Here is a 20,047-nt window from a genome sequence, read left to right as displayed (position 1 = left end):
CAGCAGCAATTCTAATATTGACAAGATCATCCAATTCATGATAATTAACCTCACTTGAGTTCATTGTTTAAATATTCTCCAAGAACCGAAGGATTTGTTTTATTTTTTTTTTACATACCGATTATATTCTACAGATCTTTTTCTCCAAATTTCTACAGATTCTGGAAATTTCTACAGATATGCCTTGGAGAGCATTCTAACTGGTTGCATCAACATCTGGTATGGAGAGGCCTCAGCACAGGAAATAAACCCCGTAAACTCAGTCAGCTCCATCATGTGCAATAGCCTCCTCTGCATCAAGGACATCTTCAAAAAGTGGCATCCATCATTAACGACCTCCATCACACAGGGTATAACCTCTTCTCATTGCTGCTTTCAGGAAGGGGGTACAGGAACCTGAAGACACACCCTCAGAGTTTTAGAAACAGCTTCTTCCCAACCGCCATCAGATTTCTAAATGGACAATGAACCCGTGAGCACTAACTCACTAATTTTCTTCGCTTTTTGCACTACTAATATCATTTAATTTATTATATATTAATGTATGTGTGTGTATTATTGCAAACAACAAATTACATGGCATATGTTACTGATAGTAGTTCTAATTCTGTTTCTGACTCTGACATTCATTCACAGAGGGTGATCAACAAGCTTAAAAACAGAGATAAATTTTATTTGTAATATTGGTGATTTTTTTTCCAAAATGCTCATTCATTCATTGTTTTACTGGAAGAAGGAAAGGACTGTTTTCATTCTGGAGAGAATTTTTGTATTTTACGGTGGAAAAATTTGTAATGAAGGTACACCTAGATTATCTTAGCATTTAGCAGTATTAGCCAAAATTTAATGTAAATTGAACAAATTAAGTGCAAGCTGCATTGTATTCAAGTTAAACTAATAACCTTGTCAATGAGCTACCCTTCTGAAATGGGACAAGAGGGTCAGTTACTGTGGATTTCTAAACCTAAAATATTTGACGTTATATGAGCAATATGCAAAAGAAGCCAAACTCATTGCTTAGTTTGAGAATTATATACTGCCATTGGAATGGTCACCCTAACTCATCCAAAGAAGGCTAATTATAAATATGATTGGTTCCTGGCAAAGAAATAGCAAGGGAGCTATCTTGACTAGTTTACATTTGGAAACATGTCACTGGTGATAGAGCTGGAGATGAGTCTCTTGTTCCCCAATAATTTCTGTAATTAAGTTATGCTGCTCTTCTGTGATTCCTCACCCTAACTCATTACTGATCTCGCTAATTATACTCAGACAGCCAATATAATTGAGGCGGTTCTACTCTGTTCTAATGGAGAAAGGTTCTTCATATTACTTCTGCACAATTCTTCTCTGCAAACGAGTTGCAGAATTATACTGAAATCAATCTGACTTGTAAGACCTTAAAGATAAGAAACTGTGTGCTACTGCAATAATCCTTAAAAGGTCGTAATGGTTGATAATAATGTCAGAGCAGATTATAGAAATGGGAAATTGTGAATATAAATGTAAACTGGCAATTTTGCAGATGTCACTCTAAAAGAAGAATTTTTAGATTCAGTAAGAAGGTGTAATTGAGCAGTACCATTCTCTTACACCCAAGAAAGTACTTAATGTGTGGATTATTTTGTTTGTATGAGTTTCAATGCTATACACTTGCTTGTTGTTGTTGAGTGCTGTCAAGTCATCATCAACACACATATAGTAGGGATGTCCACAGGGTTTTCGCGGCAAGATACAGAAGGAGATTGCCAGGCTTTTCTTCCACACAGTTTGCGACCTGGCCAGCTCAGGACCATCTGCCTTGAAGTCCAGTGCTGATGCCACTACACCACCATACACTTGTAATGGGGCATATTTTCTGTTATCATCTATATGTTCAAACTTGTACCCTGCCTTCATATCTACATGTTCCCAAGGTTAAAAACTACAATTTCCAAAGATTATTCACTATATACTCTCCATATTATTCATTTTCCCTTGCTTATCTATCTCATTATTGCCTTTGTTTCACTTCATGTAACTGCTCTCTATTGTATTTCCTGTCTGTTCAGTATCTCCTTCAATAATCAGACTGCAACTATATCAAATGGAAGTCAGTGAGGCAGTAACTTTAACAAGAATAGGAAAGTGGGGAAAGAAAAATTCCTTGTTATTTATTTTTGCATTAGATCTGCTGAGAAAATAATGTTGTATTTAGTCTCTCCTTATCAATGTATGACAATAATGAGAATTGGACAGACATGAAGGGGGTGAGATTGAGCACAGTTCAAGCTGCCAGCTTGCAGGTCTGTCATAAACGATGTAGAACTGGCTCTAAACCAAAAGTATAAGGCTAGATGATTAAGAAAACAAAATCACTAATTACACTTTCAAATGCAGCAATTTGCAGAGGATAAAATATCCATCAAAAGCAGCTGAAAGTGCAGGAGTTGGAAAGGAAACATTATATGACCTTCTGACCTCAACTTTCTTTACCAACTTCCTGCATTGTTACATGTTGAGGCCAGATGTTGGCAAAAAAAGGCAGGATCACCAAGAAGTCTTAATGTGCATTTAATGTTAATTTAATCAAATTTTATCTTGCATATTTCAGCTTTGATATTTCTATCATTCCTGTTACCATTACAAAGAGGGGGGAAAGCTGAAGTGACCTGGGAAGATTTTTATCTCTGTAATCTCTGTGATGTTTAAAAATGTTATGCAAAATTAACAAAAACAAAAAATAAATGTGTACCTAATCTTAGATTTAAACATTGCTCTGGAGGTTAATGAAACTGAGTCAAAAAAAACTTTAAAAAAAAATTCCTTTCAAGAAAAGTAATGGAAAACAATTTAAGAGGAACAAAAAGGTTCAGTATCAAATCTTAAGGCCATGGAGTAATCCATCATCAAACTGTATGGTTCAATAACGTGTTACTTGACACAGCTGAAGAACTTAGTCTGCACATTGCTAAGCATATTGGTGAATGCAATTCTGGTTGGGCAGAGCACCCAACTTGTGCCAGCACTAGCCTCCATTGTATCCAAGACATCTTCAAAGAGCAATGCCTCAGAAAGACAGTACCCATCATTAAGGTACCCCACCACCCTGTACACACCATTGTTACCACGAGGAATCAAGCATGGAGGCAAACAGTCAGCCACTCAGTAACAGTCTTTTCTCTGCCATCTGATTTCTGAATAGACACTAAACCCTTCAACGACCTCAGTAGTTTTCTATTTCCGATTTTTGCACTACTTCTTTAATTTAACTATTTGATATATATACTTACTATTATTTACAGTTTTTTCCCTATATTATCATGCATTGCATTGTACTGCTGCCACAGAGTCAACAAACTTCACAGCATATGCCAGTGATGTTAAACCTGATTCTGATTCTGACCTCAGTTGGGAGAATTCACTCCGAATTTCCATTATTAAGTTTGATTTTTGTTTGATACCAATAATCAGAACAGAACGTCAGCAGATATATTCACGCCCTGCCTTTTACTTGCAGTGATGGGAGCCTCAGGTATCATAAACAATGATCTGAAATAGTACACCCAGGAAGCCTTCGCACCTCTGAATCAGAGCTTGTGGGTCGAAGCCCAAAGCATTTAAGCAGCATTATCGAAAGTAACACGTCAGTGTAGTACTGAGGAAGCACTGGATAATTCAAAGGGAAATTCCAGATGAGGTGTCAAATCCAGGTCTATTTTGCATGCTCAGTTGGACTTTAAAAAAAGAAACCTATTCATATTATGTGAAGAGTGTTGACCAAGTGCTTGTATCTGGAATTAGTACTTGATGGTTGGCATGCTGGGTGAGGGATCTATGGTGTAGGACTCTGTGATGACCGTGGCTTTCTGCTACTCTGTTGAACAATAGTAGCCTGTAATGTATAAAAATGCATCAGCTCTGCATTTACTTTATTTCTCCTCATGGGACTTCATCAACTTCAAACTGAAACCCATTTATTTACAAATGTTTTCACTTCAAAAGTAAAAGTTACTTATGTCCAAAAGAATTATACAGCCAATAAGTCAAGGTGAAAGGTGCCATGCAAATGAAATGTTGCTCTTTCACTTCAAGTGAACCATAAACTTGATTAGGATCTGAATACCACAAGAGCAGTGATCATAAATGCCATGCCATCAGCAGTTGAATACACTTTTTCCACATGTAGAGTACACAAAATTATGAGGGATATAGACAGGGTTAATGTAAGCAAGCTTTTTTTCCACTGAGGTTGGGTGAGACTAGAACTAGAGGTCTTAACTTCAGGGTGAAAGGTGAAAATTTTAAGTGGAACCTGAGGAAGATCACCTTCACTCAGAGGTTAGTGCATGTGTGGAACAAGATGTCAGTGGATTTAGTTTTAATTGTAACATTTAAAGGAAGTTTAGATATATACATAAATAGGAGGGGTAGAGAGGACTATGGCTTAGTTGCAGGTCAATAAAACTACACAGGGATTATACTACAGAACCACACAACCCCCATAGCCTCTGAGACATTGAGGAATAAATATTTGGGCAGATTTGGGAAAGGTGTAATATCAATAAGATTGTTGTTGTGGGTGATTTAATTTTCCCTAATATAGACTGGGATTGCTTTAGTGCAAGATGTTTAGATGGGGCAGAATTTCTTAGGTGTATCCAGCAGAGTTTCTTAAATCAGTATGTAGATAGTCCAACGAGCATTTCAGGATGTATGTTGTATACATTTCTCTGACATTAAATGTACCTTTGAAACCTTGAAACCTTTGAAAGAAGAGGGGCCATACTGGACCTGGTGTTGGATAGTGAACCTGGCCAGGTTGCTGACCTTTCAGAGGGAGAATAATTAATGAGAAGTGATCACGACTCCTTAAGTTTTCAGATTGCTATAAAGGATAAGTAAGATCTTGCAGATGAGTATTTAATTGGAGCAGGGAAAATTATGAGATTATTAAGCAAGAACTACAGAGAGTTAATTGGAAATTGCTGGGTTTGGGCAAGTTAGCTGACATTTGAAGGTTGCTGAAAGAGCACATATACAAAGTTCAGGACATGGGGGTTCCAGTAAGAAGGAAGGACAAGGATGGTAAGGTCAGGGAATCCTGGATATCAAGAGAGGTGGTGAATTGAGTCAGGAAGTAAAGGAAAAGTACATAAGGCTTAGAAAGCTGAAGTCAAGTAGTGCCCTTGAGGATTATAAAGAAACAAGAAATGAACTCAAGAAAGGAATTATGTAAGCCAGCAGGGGCCATTAAAAATACTTGGCAAGTAGGATAAAGAGAATCCCTAGGCATTGCACTCCTACGTCAAGAGCAAGAGGATAGCTGGGTAGGACACTCCAAGATAAACGAGGGAATATGCTTGGAAGTGCAGGATGTGGGTGAGGTTCTAAATGAGTACTTTGCAACACTATTTATCAAAGTAAAGCATGTAGAGTATAGGGAGATCAGTGTGGAGTGCACTAATATGTTGGAGGATCTCAAGTTGGTTCCCCACATGATGTAAGTTTAATGCTGAATCCCTTGAGGTCCAGAATAATGTCTAGCCATGAACAGCACTGGAATTATAACTTACAAAAGGAGAAGTTGTTAGAAATTTTACAACATTTTTTCAAAAATAATGATGAAGAGCACAATCGTAAGAGCACAATCGAGGAATATAGATTGAAAGGGAAAGATCAAATCTATTGTGAAAGATGGAAATGCTTAGAAATTTCTCCCTTATATTGGCAGTGCATTGAACTCTTTCTCTGCCTTTCAATAGACACCAACCAAACAAATCTGAAAGGTGCAGTACAAAATGCTATTGCCTCTATTTTGTGAACTGCCAACTAAGGATGAGTTTCTGCACTGCAGAGCATAATGCTAATAAAGCAACCTTAAACAAAACCAAAGCCAAAAGTGAGAAAATTGAAGGAATTGTATCTAAATGCGCACAACATTCATAATAATCAGGAAGAGTTAATGTCACTTGGAGCCAAAGAGATTTGAATCAAAATTCATCGGAGATTTCTACAGGTGTACCGTAGACAGCATTCTAATTGGTTGCATCACTGTCTGGTATTTACTTTTTTTATATATATCTTATTGAAATTTACAGTTTCTTTTTAATATGATGTACTTTAATGAAGTGCTGCTGCCACAATGCAACAAATTCCATGGGATGGGGCAAGGGGTAGTGCTGCTGTGGACACTTACTGCTGCCTCTGTGCCCAGATGTGGAAGGGTGGGTAGGATCCGTGGGTGATATTTAATCTGATTCTGATTCCGATTCGATATATCTCAAATACCAAGAGTTGCAGAATGTATATTTTAATGGAATTATGAGATATTCTGGTAGAGCTTCTGCAGCATCTTCATAAATGTGTATGTGGGTGGAGCTGGTGACAAGGTGAAAGCAGGGGTCGTGGTCAAACCTTCCACTGACTGGTGGGCAGTCTAAACCCAAAGACACTCTCCTTCTTGCACTGGGTCTCTGTGGGAAGGCAGTTTCAAGTCGTGTGGCAAGCTCCATGCCCAGAATACCTATAATAGCTGGAAAGGATCTATCCTTAGGCTCAAAGACAGTGCAGACTTTAAATTAAAATCAATTGATCATATTTAACCTGGCTCAGATTTCCCAATCTTAAGTGTAGGAAAATCTGAGGAAATGCTAATCTCTGGACACCCGTGGAGTACACTGAGACCTGTATTTGGCTGGGTGGACATCAGCAAATGTTAGTGAATCCCAAGCATTGCCAGTACAGGTCAGTAAAGATCTGATAGCTCCAAGTGGATCTACGGCTCTAAATGAAAGATAAGTGTAAATACATTTTGATGAAATCTCCTGAGGAATTTTGCTATTTTGTTTTAGTCAAAGTCAGCTGTCCAAAGCTTTAACTCATTTTGTGTTTATATTTGTGGAAGTGATATGATCTGTAAATATGAAGCACCCAGAAACACGAACCAGCCTTGTGCCTAATTTCCTTACTTGCATCCTCAAAGCATGTTACAACGTTACTTGGTTCTTTCCATGAATCCCTATGGTCTTTTAATTCCTGCAATTCTTCTTAACATGCTTCACCAATATGTAAAACAGATGTATATTTCTGGGACAACTTGACCAGAAAGGAAACCTGTGAAAAATGATATGAAGCTTGCAGCCCAACGCCATTACCATTACAGTCTTCTAGATGATGGACTTCGGAAAAACTCAAACGATATTGGGCTTTGCTGATCATAAGATGATCTAAAAAGATTCAGTGCATCTACTGACCTGTGAACAACTGCAGTACAATCAGTTTTTGATGGCAGCAATATGTGGCCTTGGATAATGCATGGAAAAGACCCTGAGTTGACACTAACAACTGACTACCCTTTAAAGTAGTCTTATATTTATCCAGCGGTTATGCCAAATCATGGAGTCATAGAATTGTATAGCATATAAATGGGCCCATCATGTCCATATTTGCCCAACTACAATACAAACTTTCTTGTTATCAACAGTACACCAACATTTGTAGCCCTACCACCTACTTCACTGAGTATACAAACTTATTAATCATTCCTTGCTTGGTATTTTTGTTAATATGTAGTATTTGTAACTTTATAAAATTAATGGTGGAAATTACACTATTCACCATTTACATTGTGCCACTTAAGAACTGTAAGTTTGTGTACTCTTGGGTAGATTTAGAATCATAATATGGATGTATTCAGTTCTCACTGGAAACTGTTTTCAAAAAGGAAAAACTAAAAAGCTAAGTTAACCTCCTTAATGACATTTAAGCACACATTACATACGAGTGACTATGGATCTGATTCTCTTACATGTTGCATCGTGGAAGCCAATAAATTAAAATAACAAAGATTTTGTTGTTACAATGGTGCCAAAATTATTCTTTTGATTCTGGTTTTCTTAATGAGTTACAGGTGTAGATGATTAAAAAGGGAGTATCCTTTTCAGTGCCTGTTCTCAGTTCTGTAACTCAAGAGCCAGACAGCACGTCACATCTGCAAAGCAGAGGCCAGGCCACAGATTTATTAAAATTGCTGTTTGACTGCTGCAAGCTAATTGTGTGTTGAGTGACTAAGGACTGAAGTAATCCCCACAGGAAAAGGCCAAATCTTTTTGCTGGATGAACTTTGTAGCCAAGCCAAGGTGACCTACAGCGAATGCACAGAGCCCAATTTTTGTTCAAGTACAGGTATTATTTTCTCTCCAAAGGATTGCAGGCTACCTTTACCCAATTTTCCTTCTTGTCCCCTCATCTTTGTGAGCACCAGAATACATTTCCTTCATTCAGAACAAAGCAGGACTGTTTCGCTGTTTGGATATTGCTTGCAAGTCCAGCCCAATTTTTGGCAGATGCGCAGTTTCAGTTCAAACTCTGCACTATTCCAAATAAACTTGACTGAATCTTGCTGGCAAATGCTGGCTGTTCTGCAGTGAAGTGCTCGCATTTATTGCAAGACTGGGACTTCAGTGCTTCTGAGGAAGTCATCAGTTGGTGGATTTGTTCCATCTGGTGAATTGGTCAGTGTGCTCTGCTGCTTGGCACTGCCTGGAAATCCAAAGGCAGGGCACAATCTAGGGAAAGTTACCCAGCACTTACAATGGCAGTTCTTCCCACTGACTCGGAATCCGCCAGACCTTTCCATTTTACAGCTGTGAGGGACGGTAAACTACTTTGCTTTTCCGGTACTCTTAGTCTTTTCAATAGTGGATTTATTTTGATTTTTATGAAAACTTTTATTAAACATTGTTTATTTTGTTTTTATATAGATTTTGCATATTTGAAAATATCAGAAGCAGTACAAAACATTGGTGAGTTTGACTGGTACTAGCCATTGCTGTTGGTAAAAAGGATTTCTCAGCAGTTCTATGGGTGGGTTTATTCCAGCCCACCAATATAGCCCGATTACTAATGGGGTGGCCTTTGTTGCCAGCAAGGCATTGCTTATTGGGTGAAGGGACAGTCTTGACCAGAAATTTATGGTCTAAACTGGGTAAGTAAGGACAACAGGAAATCCAGGTGGTAAACATTACTCAGGCCAATGCATCTACTGCACCTTGAGATTCACAATGCTTTTATTTTCCAAAATTAATTACATTCACAGATCTCAGTCTCCTAAGGCATCAGAAACCCTTCAAAAGTCCTTAGAATCATAGGATTGTTACGAGACGGAAGGAAGTCATGTGGCCCACTAAGTGTACTTTGGCTTCCAATACAGTAATACCATCAAGTCCCAATCTCCACCTTTCAAGTACCTATCCAGTTCTCCTCTGCAGGTACTGACTAATATTGTTTCTACCACTCTTAGATGCAATGAATTCCACATCCCAACTATTCTCCAAGTGAAAAAGGATCTCCTTACATTCACATTCTGTCTTTTTGTCCTGGTTTTTGGATATGGGAACAGTCCTGTTCATCCAGCCTATCCACACAAGTCAATATCTTATACAAAATGCTGGTGGAACGCAGCAGGCCAGGCAGCAACTATAGGAAGAAGTACAGTCCACGTTTCCGGCCGAGAACCTTCGTCAGGACTTACTGAAAGAAGAGATAGTAAGAGATTTTAAAGTGGGAGGGGGAGGGGGAGATCCAAAATGATAGGAGAAGACAGGACAGGGAGGGATGAAGCTCAGAGCTGGGAAGTTGATTGGAAAAAGAGATTCAGAGCTGGAGAAGGGAGAGGATCATAGGGCAAGATGCCTGGGGAGAAAGAAAGGGTGAGGGAAGCACCAGAGGAAGATGGAGAACAGGCAAGGAGTGATTGTAAGAGGGACAGAGAAAGAAAAAAAAGGGGGAAATAATAAATAAATAAATAAGGGATGGGGTAAGAAGGGGAGGAGGGACATTAATGGAAGTTAGAGAAATCAATGTTCATGCCATAAGGTTGGAGGCTACCCAGACAGAATATAAGGTGTTGTTCCTCCAACCTGAATGTGGCTTCATCTTTACAGTAGAGGAGGCCATGGATAGACATACCAGAATGGGAACGGGATGTGGAATTAAAATGTGTGGCCACTGGGAGATCCTGCTCTGTCTGATGGACAGAGCACAGGTGTTCAGTGAAACGGTCTCCCAGTCTGAGTCAGGTCTCTCCAATATATAGAAGGACGCACTGGGAGCACCGGACACAGTATATCACATCAGCTGACTCACAGGTGAAGTGTCGCCTCACCTGGGAGGACTGTCTGGGGCCCTGAATGGTGGTGAGGGAGGAAGTGTAAGGGCAGGTGTAGCACTTGTTCCGTTTACAAGGATAAGTGCCAGGAGGGAGATCGGTGGGAAGGGATTGGGGGGGGGGGGGTGGGGGGAGCGAATGGACAAGGGAGTCACGTAGGGAGCGATCCCTGTAGAAAGCAGAAAGGGGGGGGGGAAGTTGTGCTTGATGGTGGGATCCCATTGGAGGTGGCAGAAGTTATGGAGAATTATATGTTGGATCCAGAGGCTGGTAGGGTAGTAGGTGAGGACAAGGGGAACCCTATCCCTAGTGGGGTTGCGGGAGGATGTGGTGAAAGCAGATTACGTGAAATGGGAGAGATGCGTTTGAGAGCAGAGTTGATGGTGGAGGAAGGGAAGCCCCATTCTTTAAAAAGGGAAGACATCTCCTTCGTCCTGGAATGAAAAGCCTCATCCTGAGAGCAGATGTGGTGGAGACGGAGGAATTGCGAGATGGGGATGGCATTTTTGCAGGAGACAGGGTGGGAAGAGGAATAGTCCAGGCAGCTGTGAGAGTCTGTAAGCTTATCAGTAGATAAACTGTCTCCAGAGACAGAGACAGAAAGATCAAGAAAGGGGTGGGAGATGGCGGAAATGGACCAGGTAAATTTGAGGGCAGGGTGAAAGTTGGAGGCAAAGTTAATAACGTCAACCAGCTTAGCATGGGTGCAGGAAGCAGCGCCAGTGCAGTCATCGATGTAGTGAAAGAAAAGACGGGGGATGGATACCAGTATAGGCTTGGAACATGGACTGTTCCACAAAGCCAACAAAAAGGCAGGCATAACTGGGACCCTACGGGTGCCCTTGGCTACACCTTTAGTTTGGAGGAAGTGGGAGGAGGCAAAGGAGAAATTATTAAGAGTAAGAACTAATTCTGCTAGATGGATGAGAGTACTGGTAGAGGGGAACTGGTTAAGTCTGGAATCCAAAAAGAAGCAGAGAGCTTTGAGACCTTCCTGGTGGGGGATGGAGGTATATAGGGACTGGACATCCATGGTGAAAATAAGGCAGTGGGGGCCAGGGAACTTAAAATCATTGAAAAAATTCAGAGCGTGAAAAGTGCCATGAACATTAAGGTACACATTTTACTTCCACGTCCCATTCCCATTCTGATATGTCAATCCATGGCTTCCTCTGCTGTCAAGATGAAGCCACACTCAGGTTGGAGGAACAACATTTTATATTCTGTCTGGGTAGCCTCCAACCTGATGGCATGAACATTGATTTCTCTAACTTCCGTTAATGTCCCTCCTCCCCTTCTTACCCTATCCCTTATTTATTTGTTTAATTATTTGTTTGTTTGTTTGTCTATCTATATATTTATCTATCAACCCATCTATTTATTTATTTATCTATCTATCTATTTATTTATTTATTTATTTATTTATTTATTTATTTATTTATTTATTATTTCTCTCCCCTCCCCCCCTTTTTTTTCTCTCTCTCTGGCCCTCTCACAATCACTCTGCCTTCTCTCCATCTCCCTCTGGTGCTCCCCTCCCACTTTCTTTCTCCCTAGGCCTCCCGTCCCATGATCCTCTCCCTTCTCCAGCTCTGTATCCCCTGTGCCAATCAACTTTCCAGCTCTTAACTTCATCCCTCCCCATCCTGTCTTCTCTTATCATTTCGGATCTCCCCCTCCCCTTCCCACTTTCAAATCTCTCACTATCTCTCCTTTCGGTTAGTCCTGATGAAAGGTCTCCGCCCAAAATGTTGACTGTACTTCTTCCTATAGATGCTGCCTGACCTGCTACATTCCACCAGCATTTTGTCTGTGTTGCTTGAATTTCCAGCGTCCACAGATGTCCTCGTGTTTGCATTATCTTATAAACATCTAACAAATCTCCTCTCAACCTTCTTTGGTTGAAGGGTAATAATTAATTCATTGTGTCACTTTGATATTTTGATTGACTTGAAGTGATGACAAAATTTATACAAAAAAAATCAATAAAACTTTTATTTCTTTATCAAGAAGAAGACATGCTTGGCACATCACTCACCTCTCCTCTATGTGCCCTGGTGAACATTCAGTGTGGTTACTATTTCCAATGAAATTCCGAATTTCAGTAAAGTAGGCATCTTCCTTATCATCCAGAATGGCACTGCTACTGTCTATTTCTGAATGAGGTGAAGATGTTGCAGTTCCTGGAAAACAAATTGGTAACATACAGCATTATGACTAAAGTCTGGGGAACTGGACAAAAGGGTTTAATAAGTTGGTGGATGTGAAAAATGTACATTCAGTTACTTCTTGTGGATCAGCCAGAATCCATGCCCATTCATAACTGACTTTTTAAGGCAGTTGGAGCAGCAACAGTTTGATTTCTTGGCAAATTATTCTTTCTATTTATTGATTTTGCAGGGATGTAAGCATTCCTGGCAAAACTAACGTTTATTGCCCAATCCTTCTTGCCTATGAGAGAGGTGGTGAGCTACCATCTTAAAACAATGCAGTTTTTCAATGTTGATGCACGCCCATGATGTTGCTTGGGAGAGCATTCCATGATTTGAACCTAGCTTTGATGAACGACTGGCCAAATGACGTTGGATGGTGTTGTTCGTGTGGATTTGCTGTCTTTGCTCGTTGAGGTCAGACATTTGGGAGATGCTGTCAAGGTTGCCTGGGCGAGTTCCTATATTATATTTGTACATGCTGTAATCACAATGTGCCAGTGATGCAAGGAATGAACATCCAGTGTGATTGTGGGACTGCGTATCAAGTGAGAGATTTTCTGAATTTCTCACAAAAAGCAATGGTTGGTAGACTTACCATCCCAATGAAATTATCAAATCAAATCTTTGATGCTGTTAAAATCTGGAAATTAATTTTGGCAAGTTATGTCTATCATTTACACCACTGCTAAAACAGGGAGATAAAGGCAAAATTAGGGCATCGCGTCAGGTCCAGGGTTCTTTCATTTTTGATGGAAAAATTTCTTGATGGTTATGAGCTTTTAGTATTGTGGATCCTCAGTGAATGGAAAGATTTTTGGATGCTATGGTGATAATGAAACATGGTAATTGTGCAGGGAAATGTGTTTAGGCATGGGATCAGAGAATGAGCTATAGGGGGTTAGTCACCTCAAAGCTGCGACAGACAGGTAGCTGGGTGACTGTCAGGGAAAGGAAAGGAGGTGGGCAGCCATTGCAGAGTGCTCCTGTAGCCATTCCCCTCAATAATAAGTATACCTCTTTAGATACTCTTGGGAGGGGACAACCTAGCAGGGGAAGTACAAAGACCAGGTCTTCGGGGCTGAATTTGCCTCTGTGGATCAGGAGGGGGAGAGGAGTGCTGTTGAAATATGGGATTCCAAAGTTAGAGAATTTTGAATGAAACTTTTGTTGTTATGTTCCTAAAACAAGACATGCTTTCAGATTGTATTGGCATGTGTGAAACATAATAGGCATATGAAACCCATGTTAGAGTGAAGCCTGACAGGAAAAGTATAATCCAATGTGTTGATTTTAACAAGAAAACACTTCAAAAATGGAATAAAGCATTTTATGTGTGATGTGCTCATAAAAATGAGGCAAAAATACCAATAATGCTGAAATAAAAGAGTTCTGAAGTCAGAAAGAGGGGCCTGATTCTTAATCATAATCACTCAAGATAAGACTCCCCATTATTTTTGGGAAGAGGCATAAATTCATATATTGTAAGTGAAGTAACATCTTGGCTGCCATAATGTGCTTGGATGACAATAATGCCCTTTTCCTTCAGGACATTGAGTCCACTAATTGCTAATTACAAATTGAAATACGGACTCCAAAGTTCTGTTAAAACAGGAGTACGGTTCTCTGTTTACAGGCAATGTACTGTACAGTGATTCAATCAGGTATGCCATTAAATCTCAGCAAATTAAAATTATAGCTAAAAATTAAGCTGAAGAAAATGCATTAGAACAAAAAAAATTGCGATAACTTGAAGCCTCTAATTACAATTTTGGATGAGACAGTTCTTGTCTGTTCCAAGAATAGAATATGGCTCAAATCTTTGATATGGTAACAACAACTCCTCTAGGACTTCATCAGCATTAACCACAGCCTTGTCAGAGTCCAATTTACTGTTCATTTCCCTGGTAGTTGGACTTTCATCATAAGTATTGCTTCACTGACAAGTATTTCCCTTGTTTATCATTATTAAGAGCCAGAAAGGACAGAAAAAAAAATGCAACTAAAAACACTAGCTGATAGTTTACTTGTACAACACCTCTTTAACTAAACCAAATTGTCTGAGGTCCAGTTACCCCTCTTGTGAAATACATAGCTTTCAGAAAATGTGGTCTGTAAAGACATTCCGCCAAAATAAACTGCAATGGTCTTCTTTATTCTTGGAGTTCAACAGGCCTTGCTCACACACACAAGGAACACTCCTCTTGCTGTATCTTGAAAACAAAAGCTGCATTTTGATCTGCCATTTACTTGTGTGTGATGGTGTGGCAATAATTGCTATGGGCCAAGTCTTTGATATTTTTCAGTAAAATGTCAAGCCAACTTGACAGTCACATTGAGCAATGCTGACTTGCTCTGCTGAGTCCACAAAACAAGCATTTGGAAATTGAGAGGACGGAGCCGGAGTTTGAACAAAGGGCAGCAAGACCTGTAGAAAAGACTCTTTGGCCTACCTGCTTCATTCTGTGGCAGTACAACGATCGCCACCATAACTACTCACTGCCATTTAGTGGCTATTGTTGCCACTTAACATAGGCAGGAAGCACCTCAATGTATCCTAATCCTGAGTGATACTGAAAGGATTTTAACTTGAAAAAAATCCTCTATGTGCCAGGCAACGACAGTTTAGGAATCCCTAAGATGCAGTCATTGGCAAATGCATGGGGTGAGGAGTGAATCTCTGTAAAAAATCTCATTCGTTCCTACATTCCCGGTAACTCTCATTCCCTTCCACAAGACCTTTCTGGAGCTTCCAATGCACCAATGAGTAGGCCATCTGATCTGCAAAGGGCCACAAGTTCTGTAAGTCCACATTATCAGCTCGGCCACTCTCAGCTGTCAGAATTTTAATGCATGCTGAGCCACCTTCCATTAACATAAGCACCTCCAATTGTTGGTCCATTTGTTGACCACCCACAGACCTCAACTTCCAAATGTAAAATTATTTTCCCAATGTTTAATTGTCTGACACAGGACCTCTCTCGAATTCCTTTAGTCATAAATCCTTATTTGGACCTTTTTCATTGCTGTTCCATATCAGAACATTTTCCCAATTTTTAAAACATCTTTTCAAATTTCTCAAAGCAAAGATTTAAAAGATTGCACCTCAGTGATTTTCATTGTAATATATTCCACGTGATGGATTCATTATGACACTTGAGAAAGTTATTTTATCATCTCATAGGCAAGCTATCTAAACAGTCGTAACACTCAACAATTTCCCCCAACCTTATAAATTATTCTCTATCAAGTGCCCAAGCAATTCCCTTTTGAAAGTGCTAATTGACTTTTTCCCATAATCAGTGAGTGTCAGGTTTAGTCGCTCTGAACCTCCTAATATCCAATGTTCAAAATTTTTAAATGGTCATTCCCAGTCCATGGATATTCCACCAAATAGGGCAGTTTTTCCTCCAGCAACCCACCTAAATCCAGTCATGACGTCGTCCATCCCCATCAAATTCCTTTGCAACCTTCTTTGCTCCAAGAAGAACAATTTCATTTCTTCCAATCTAACCTTGTAGCTGCAATCACTCCCACTAAGTATCCAAATAAGTGCTTCTATTATTGTCGAAAGCAATTGTTTCCCTTTTTGGAACGTCCAATAGCACCATACCACTTCTTCATTAAAGAGGACAGGGATGTTCTGGCAATCAGTTTCCATGTTCCTGCTTGAGCTGCTCAACCTGCAAGTATAGGGTAATTCGTGCCATTCTTTTCCCTTTCCTGGCTCGTGTGGAAAATGATCAGCTTCATATTGGGATTTCTTGATTAATGTGGAAGCTGAAGTTTAATCTATCAAACTATTTTAAGACACAGCAGGAATGCTACTGTCCAAAATTTCAAAGTCCTATCTTAAAGTCAGCTGGGGCTGCTTACCTGACATGTTTCCATTCTCATGCTTCTTCAGATGTCTGTCCAGATTCGTTTGCTGACCAAAGCACCTGTCACAGAGGTGGCACTTGAATGGTTTTTCCTTGTTGTGAATGTTGCGTACATGCCGTTGCAAATTGGAGGAGATACTGAATGAGCGGTCACAGTATTTACACCTTTTGGGGGAAAAGTAGATATCAAAGATTATACTTTTCCTTCTTTTAAACCCTTGGTGCATTTTCTATTTTGACTTTTTAAGAAGTATATTGTGTTCTCTTTTTGTACTATTTATTAAATTTTATATATATTTCTTATTGTAATTAATAGTATAATTTATGTATTACATTGTACTACTGCAATATTGCATTGTACATATTTCACAACATAGAGTACATCTGTAATAATAAACCTGATTCTGATTCTAAAATATCACAGGTGACTCACTGGTATTACTTTTGAGAAGTTAAATGTGCTTAAAGGATGTTAAAGGAAATAATTTTAATTAGTGGATTAATGATCTGACCCATATATACCAAAAGAATTTCCAACGAAACAAGTGTATTTTTATTCTTCACTCAAATACACCTGGTCTTTCTTAAATTTTTGATAATTACGTCTCTAATGAGTTGAACACAAATTGTGGAAAAGCTGTTTATTTATTTTCCAACTTCCCTTCCACTTCTGGGAGGGGTGCCTTGCTGAGCACATCAGTAGTTCCCAACTAATACAATCTGTACCTACTGAACAAGAAGAATCAACATGATTTTGTTACTACCTCTGGGTGATTTTTCATCCTGGGCAGCCTGCAAATAACGAACACTGAACTGAACGGAACCGAAATATGCCTTTTGATCTTATGTTTTATATTCTGTGTTTTCGTCCATTTTTCTGTTGCAGTTTGCATGTTATTCTTTGAATGGGTTGGTTCTTAATTGTTTTGTGACTGCTTGTTGGAAGGGCAAATTTCAGGGTTATATACTCCATACATACTTTGATAATATATGTACTCTGAATCTTTGAATCCCTCCCTTTTTCACTGTAATGCAAGAGGAGGAATAAGATGATGAAATAGTCAAGTCAAGTTTATTGTTATTTAACTATATATATATATAACCTATAGAAATGAGACAATGTTTCTCTGAACCAGGGTGAAGAACACAGTAGTACATAAAACATATGATAATTTATGAAAGTATGAATAAAATCTACAGGTGCATCACACATAAATAACAAACTAACGTGCATTAATTTAAAATATTGTAAGGTATAGATGAGATATTGTAAGGTACAGTGACACTTTGAATACCATGTGGCAGAGAATTCAGATGCCTAATGGCCCGGGGCAAGAAGCTGTTTCTTATCCTGACCATTCTTGTTTTTATATATCATAGTCTCTTGCCTGATGGCAGAAAATCAAAGAGGATGCTGGATGGAAGGGTGGGATCTTTAATAATACTAGAGGCCCTGCATACGCAGCACTCCCGATAAATGTCCTCTACAGGGAGACTCCTATGATCCTCTCAGCTGTTCTCACAGTCCTTTGTAAGGACTTCTGGCCCGATGCTAGACTGCTTCCATACACGATGGGAATGCAACTTGTCAGGACGCTCTCAATGCTGCTCCTGTAAAACGCAGTTAAGATGGGAGAGTTTTGCTTGCCTCAATCTTCTTAGGGAGTAGAAACACTGCTGTGACTTCTTGTTCAGGGAGGTGATATTAAGGGACCAAGTGTGGTCATCCGTGATGTGAGCTCCCAGGAACGTGGTCCACTTAACTCTCTCTATGGAAGAACCATAAATTCACAGAGGGGGATGGTTCATCTGCACCTTCCTGAAATCCACAAGCCTTCTCCACATTCAGGCTTATGTTTTCTCCACCAGCCACTCCACTTCCTCTCTATACTCTGTCTCGTCATTGTTCTCGATAAGGCCAACCACTGGTGTGTCATCTACAAACTTGACACAATAGCTGACTTGGGTTGGGTTTTGCCAGTGGTTCCAAATAGAACCATCATGAAACAGCCCTCGGTGCCATACTTCCACCTATGTGCTGAGAAATGCAGATGTCAGAACTCATCGAATAATTCAGAGGGCAAATCTGTCAGCTTGATCACTACTGCACTCCACATGGAACCCAGTCCTGGTGAGGGGATTCTAGATCCCACTTATTTCAGTAGCAATTGTAATCATGTGGAATAAGAAGCAAAGGGAATATAACTTTAAAATATTTAAAGAAAAATAATTTATGTAATCATTTATGTGTTTAGTTACTTCAATTTAATAGTTCCTTCTGAATGGCAGAGTTGCTTAGTGTTGGATCTGAAATCAGAGACCTTGAGCAATGGACCCAGTCTGGTCATAACTCAAAACAAAAGGGGCTTTGTAAGATTATCTTAGTTGAAGTAGAGTTTAAGTGGATCATGAACACTGATGGACCAGATGGACCAAATGGCTGTATATTGTGCTGAGTACTCTATGGTACTCTGTGATTAAAGCCTCGGTACAAGGCACTGAGTCCTACAGCTTTACGCTGCCCTGACAAGTAACTTGCTCCATTGTCTGCAGCATGGAAGTTATGCCGATCGCGCCACTTGGCCCACATCTACATATTCCTTCTCTTTTACACGTTTGCATACGTAGGCCATCTATGGTTCAATGCCTTTGGCAACGAGACACACGTATTAAGTTCTTAGCTTGCTCTATCCCATGTGTTGCAGCTTCTAAAGAATGACAAACTTGGCCAAGATTTTTCATGCAAAATTATGTCCAGTGATTACATCTTTTCTTCTTCCACGATTAGCCTACTCAATTGCCAGTCCCAAAGGAAGCTCTGTTATCTTCCAAGAAAGATTACAATAAACAAAGTAAATGTTTAATACTGTGCCAATGTGAGCAGTTTAGTCTATCAAGCTGGTAGGACAGGCATCAGCTTTCATACCCTGTAGTCATTTAGAATCCCTTGGGCCTTGGTCGTATTTCTCCGTACACTGTTCTACAGACATAAAATAATTATTCTGACTGCTGTTTATGGCAAATGATGATAGTCTTCATCACCCTTATTTTTTTTTTATCTTGCTTCCCCTCAATAACTTCAGAAAACATACATCTGTCACATAATGATGTTTGGCAATTTTTCAATGTGAAAATTGTTTAATATGATACTAATTGTTTCAGTCTCTTAAAGCAGTAAAAACCATACAATCTGCATGATGCTTACTGTGACATATAAATCATGGATGCTACAGTCTAGCCACACACACTCAGGAACAGCAGGGGCTTGGGGAAATGCCATGTAGAATGTCCCGAATTATTCTGCTCCTTCTTTATCACTGACAATCTTCTGTTTGCTGATTGCACAGCCTACAATTTGGATTGCACACTATTTTAGAGTCTTTCTACTGTTACAAAAATCTCTACAGTCATTACCCTTGGGCTGTCCTTGGCTGGAGTTCTCATAAGCAATCTTAACTATTACATTATATGTACAGATATGGGTACCGCCAAACCCTGCTGTACTTTCGAAGACTGGGTGAGGATATGGAAGTTTGAGGCGGAAAACGATTAGAGACTTATGTGTTCTGCATTGGTTAAGTATTTCATATACCGAGAAATAAGGTGGCAGATTTTCAGCTATAAACCAACATTGCAGATTTTATAGATGATTGCCATCGAAATGAGAGGAATTGAAAACCAGGCTGTTTCTGTTTTATTTGCTGATGTACAAATGACAGTGTGATGCCGGGGGTCATGTTGAAACCATACCTCAATTTGTTTGTTGCATTTGCACTTGTGTTCCTGGTTATGCTGCTCACTGAAAC

At 39.6% G+C, this 20,047-nt stretch overlaps 1 protein-coding gene across 8 annotated transcripts in view; it reads right to left on the bottom strand.

Annotated features, from left to right (window-relative positions):
- Positions 1–20,047, bottom strand: part of mecom (MDS1 and EVI1 complex locus) — a 768,103-nt gene that overhangs the window by 15,247 nt on the left and 732,809 nt on the right. For all 8 annotated transcript variants that reach the window (XM_059943776.1, XM_059943783.1, XM_059943765.1 and 5 more), the window contains 2 exons: positions 16,237–16,406; positions 12,189–12,333 (listed from right to left, as the gene is read on the bottom strand). In XM_059943776.1, coding sequence (XP_059799759.1) covers positions 12,189–12,333; positions 16,237–16,406 — 315 coding nt within the window. The remainder of the gene's footprint in view (positions 1–12,188; positions 12,334–16,236; positions 16,407–20,047) is intronic.

Source organism: Hypanus sabinus, chromosome 2, assembly GCF_030144855.1.
Source record: "Hypanus sabinus isolate sHypSab1 chromosome 2, sHypSab1.hap1, whole genome shotgun sequence".
Lineage (NCBI taxonomy): Eukaryota > Metazoa > Chordata > Chondrichthyes > Myliobatiformes > Dasyatidae > Hypanus > Hypanus sabinus.
Note: the sequence above shows the minus strand (reverse complement) of the source record. Positions and strands in the feature narration are given on the sequence as shown.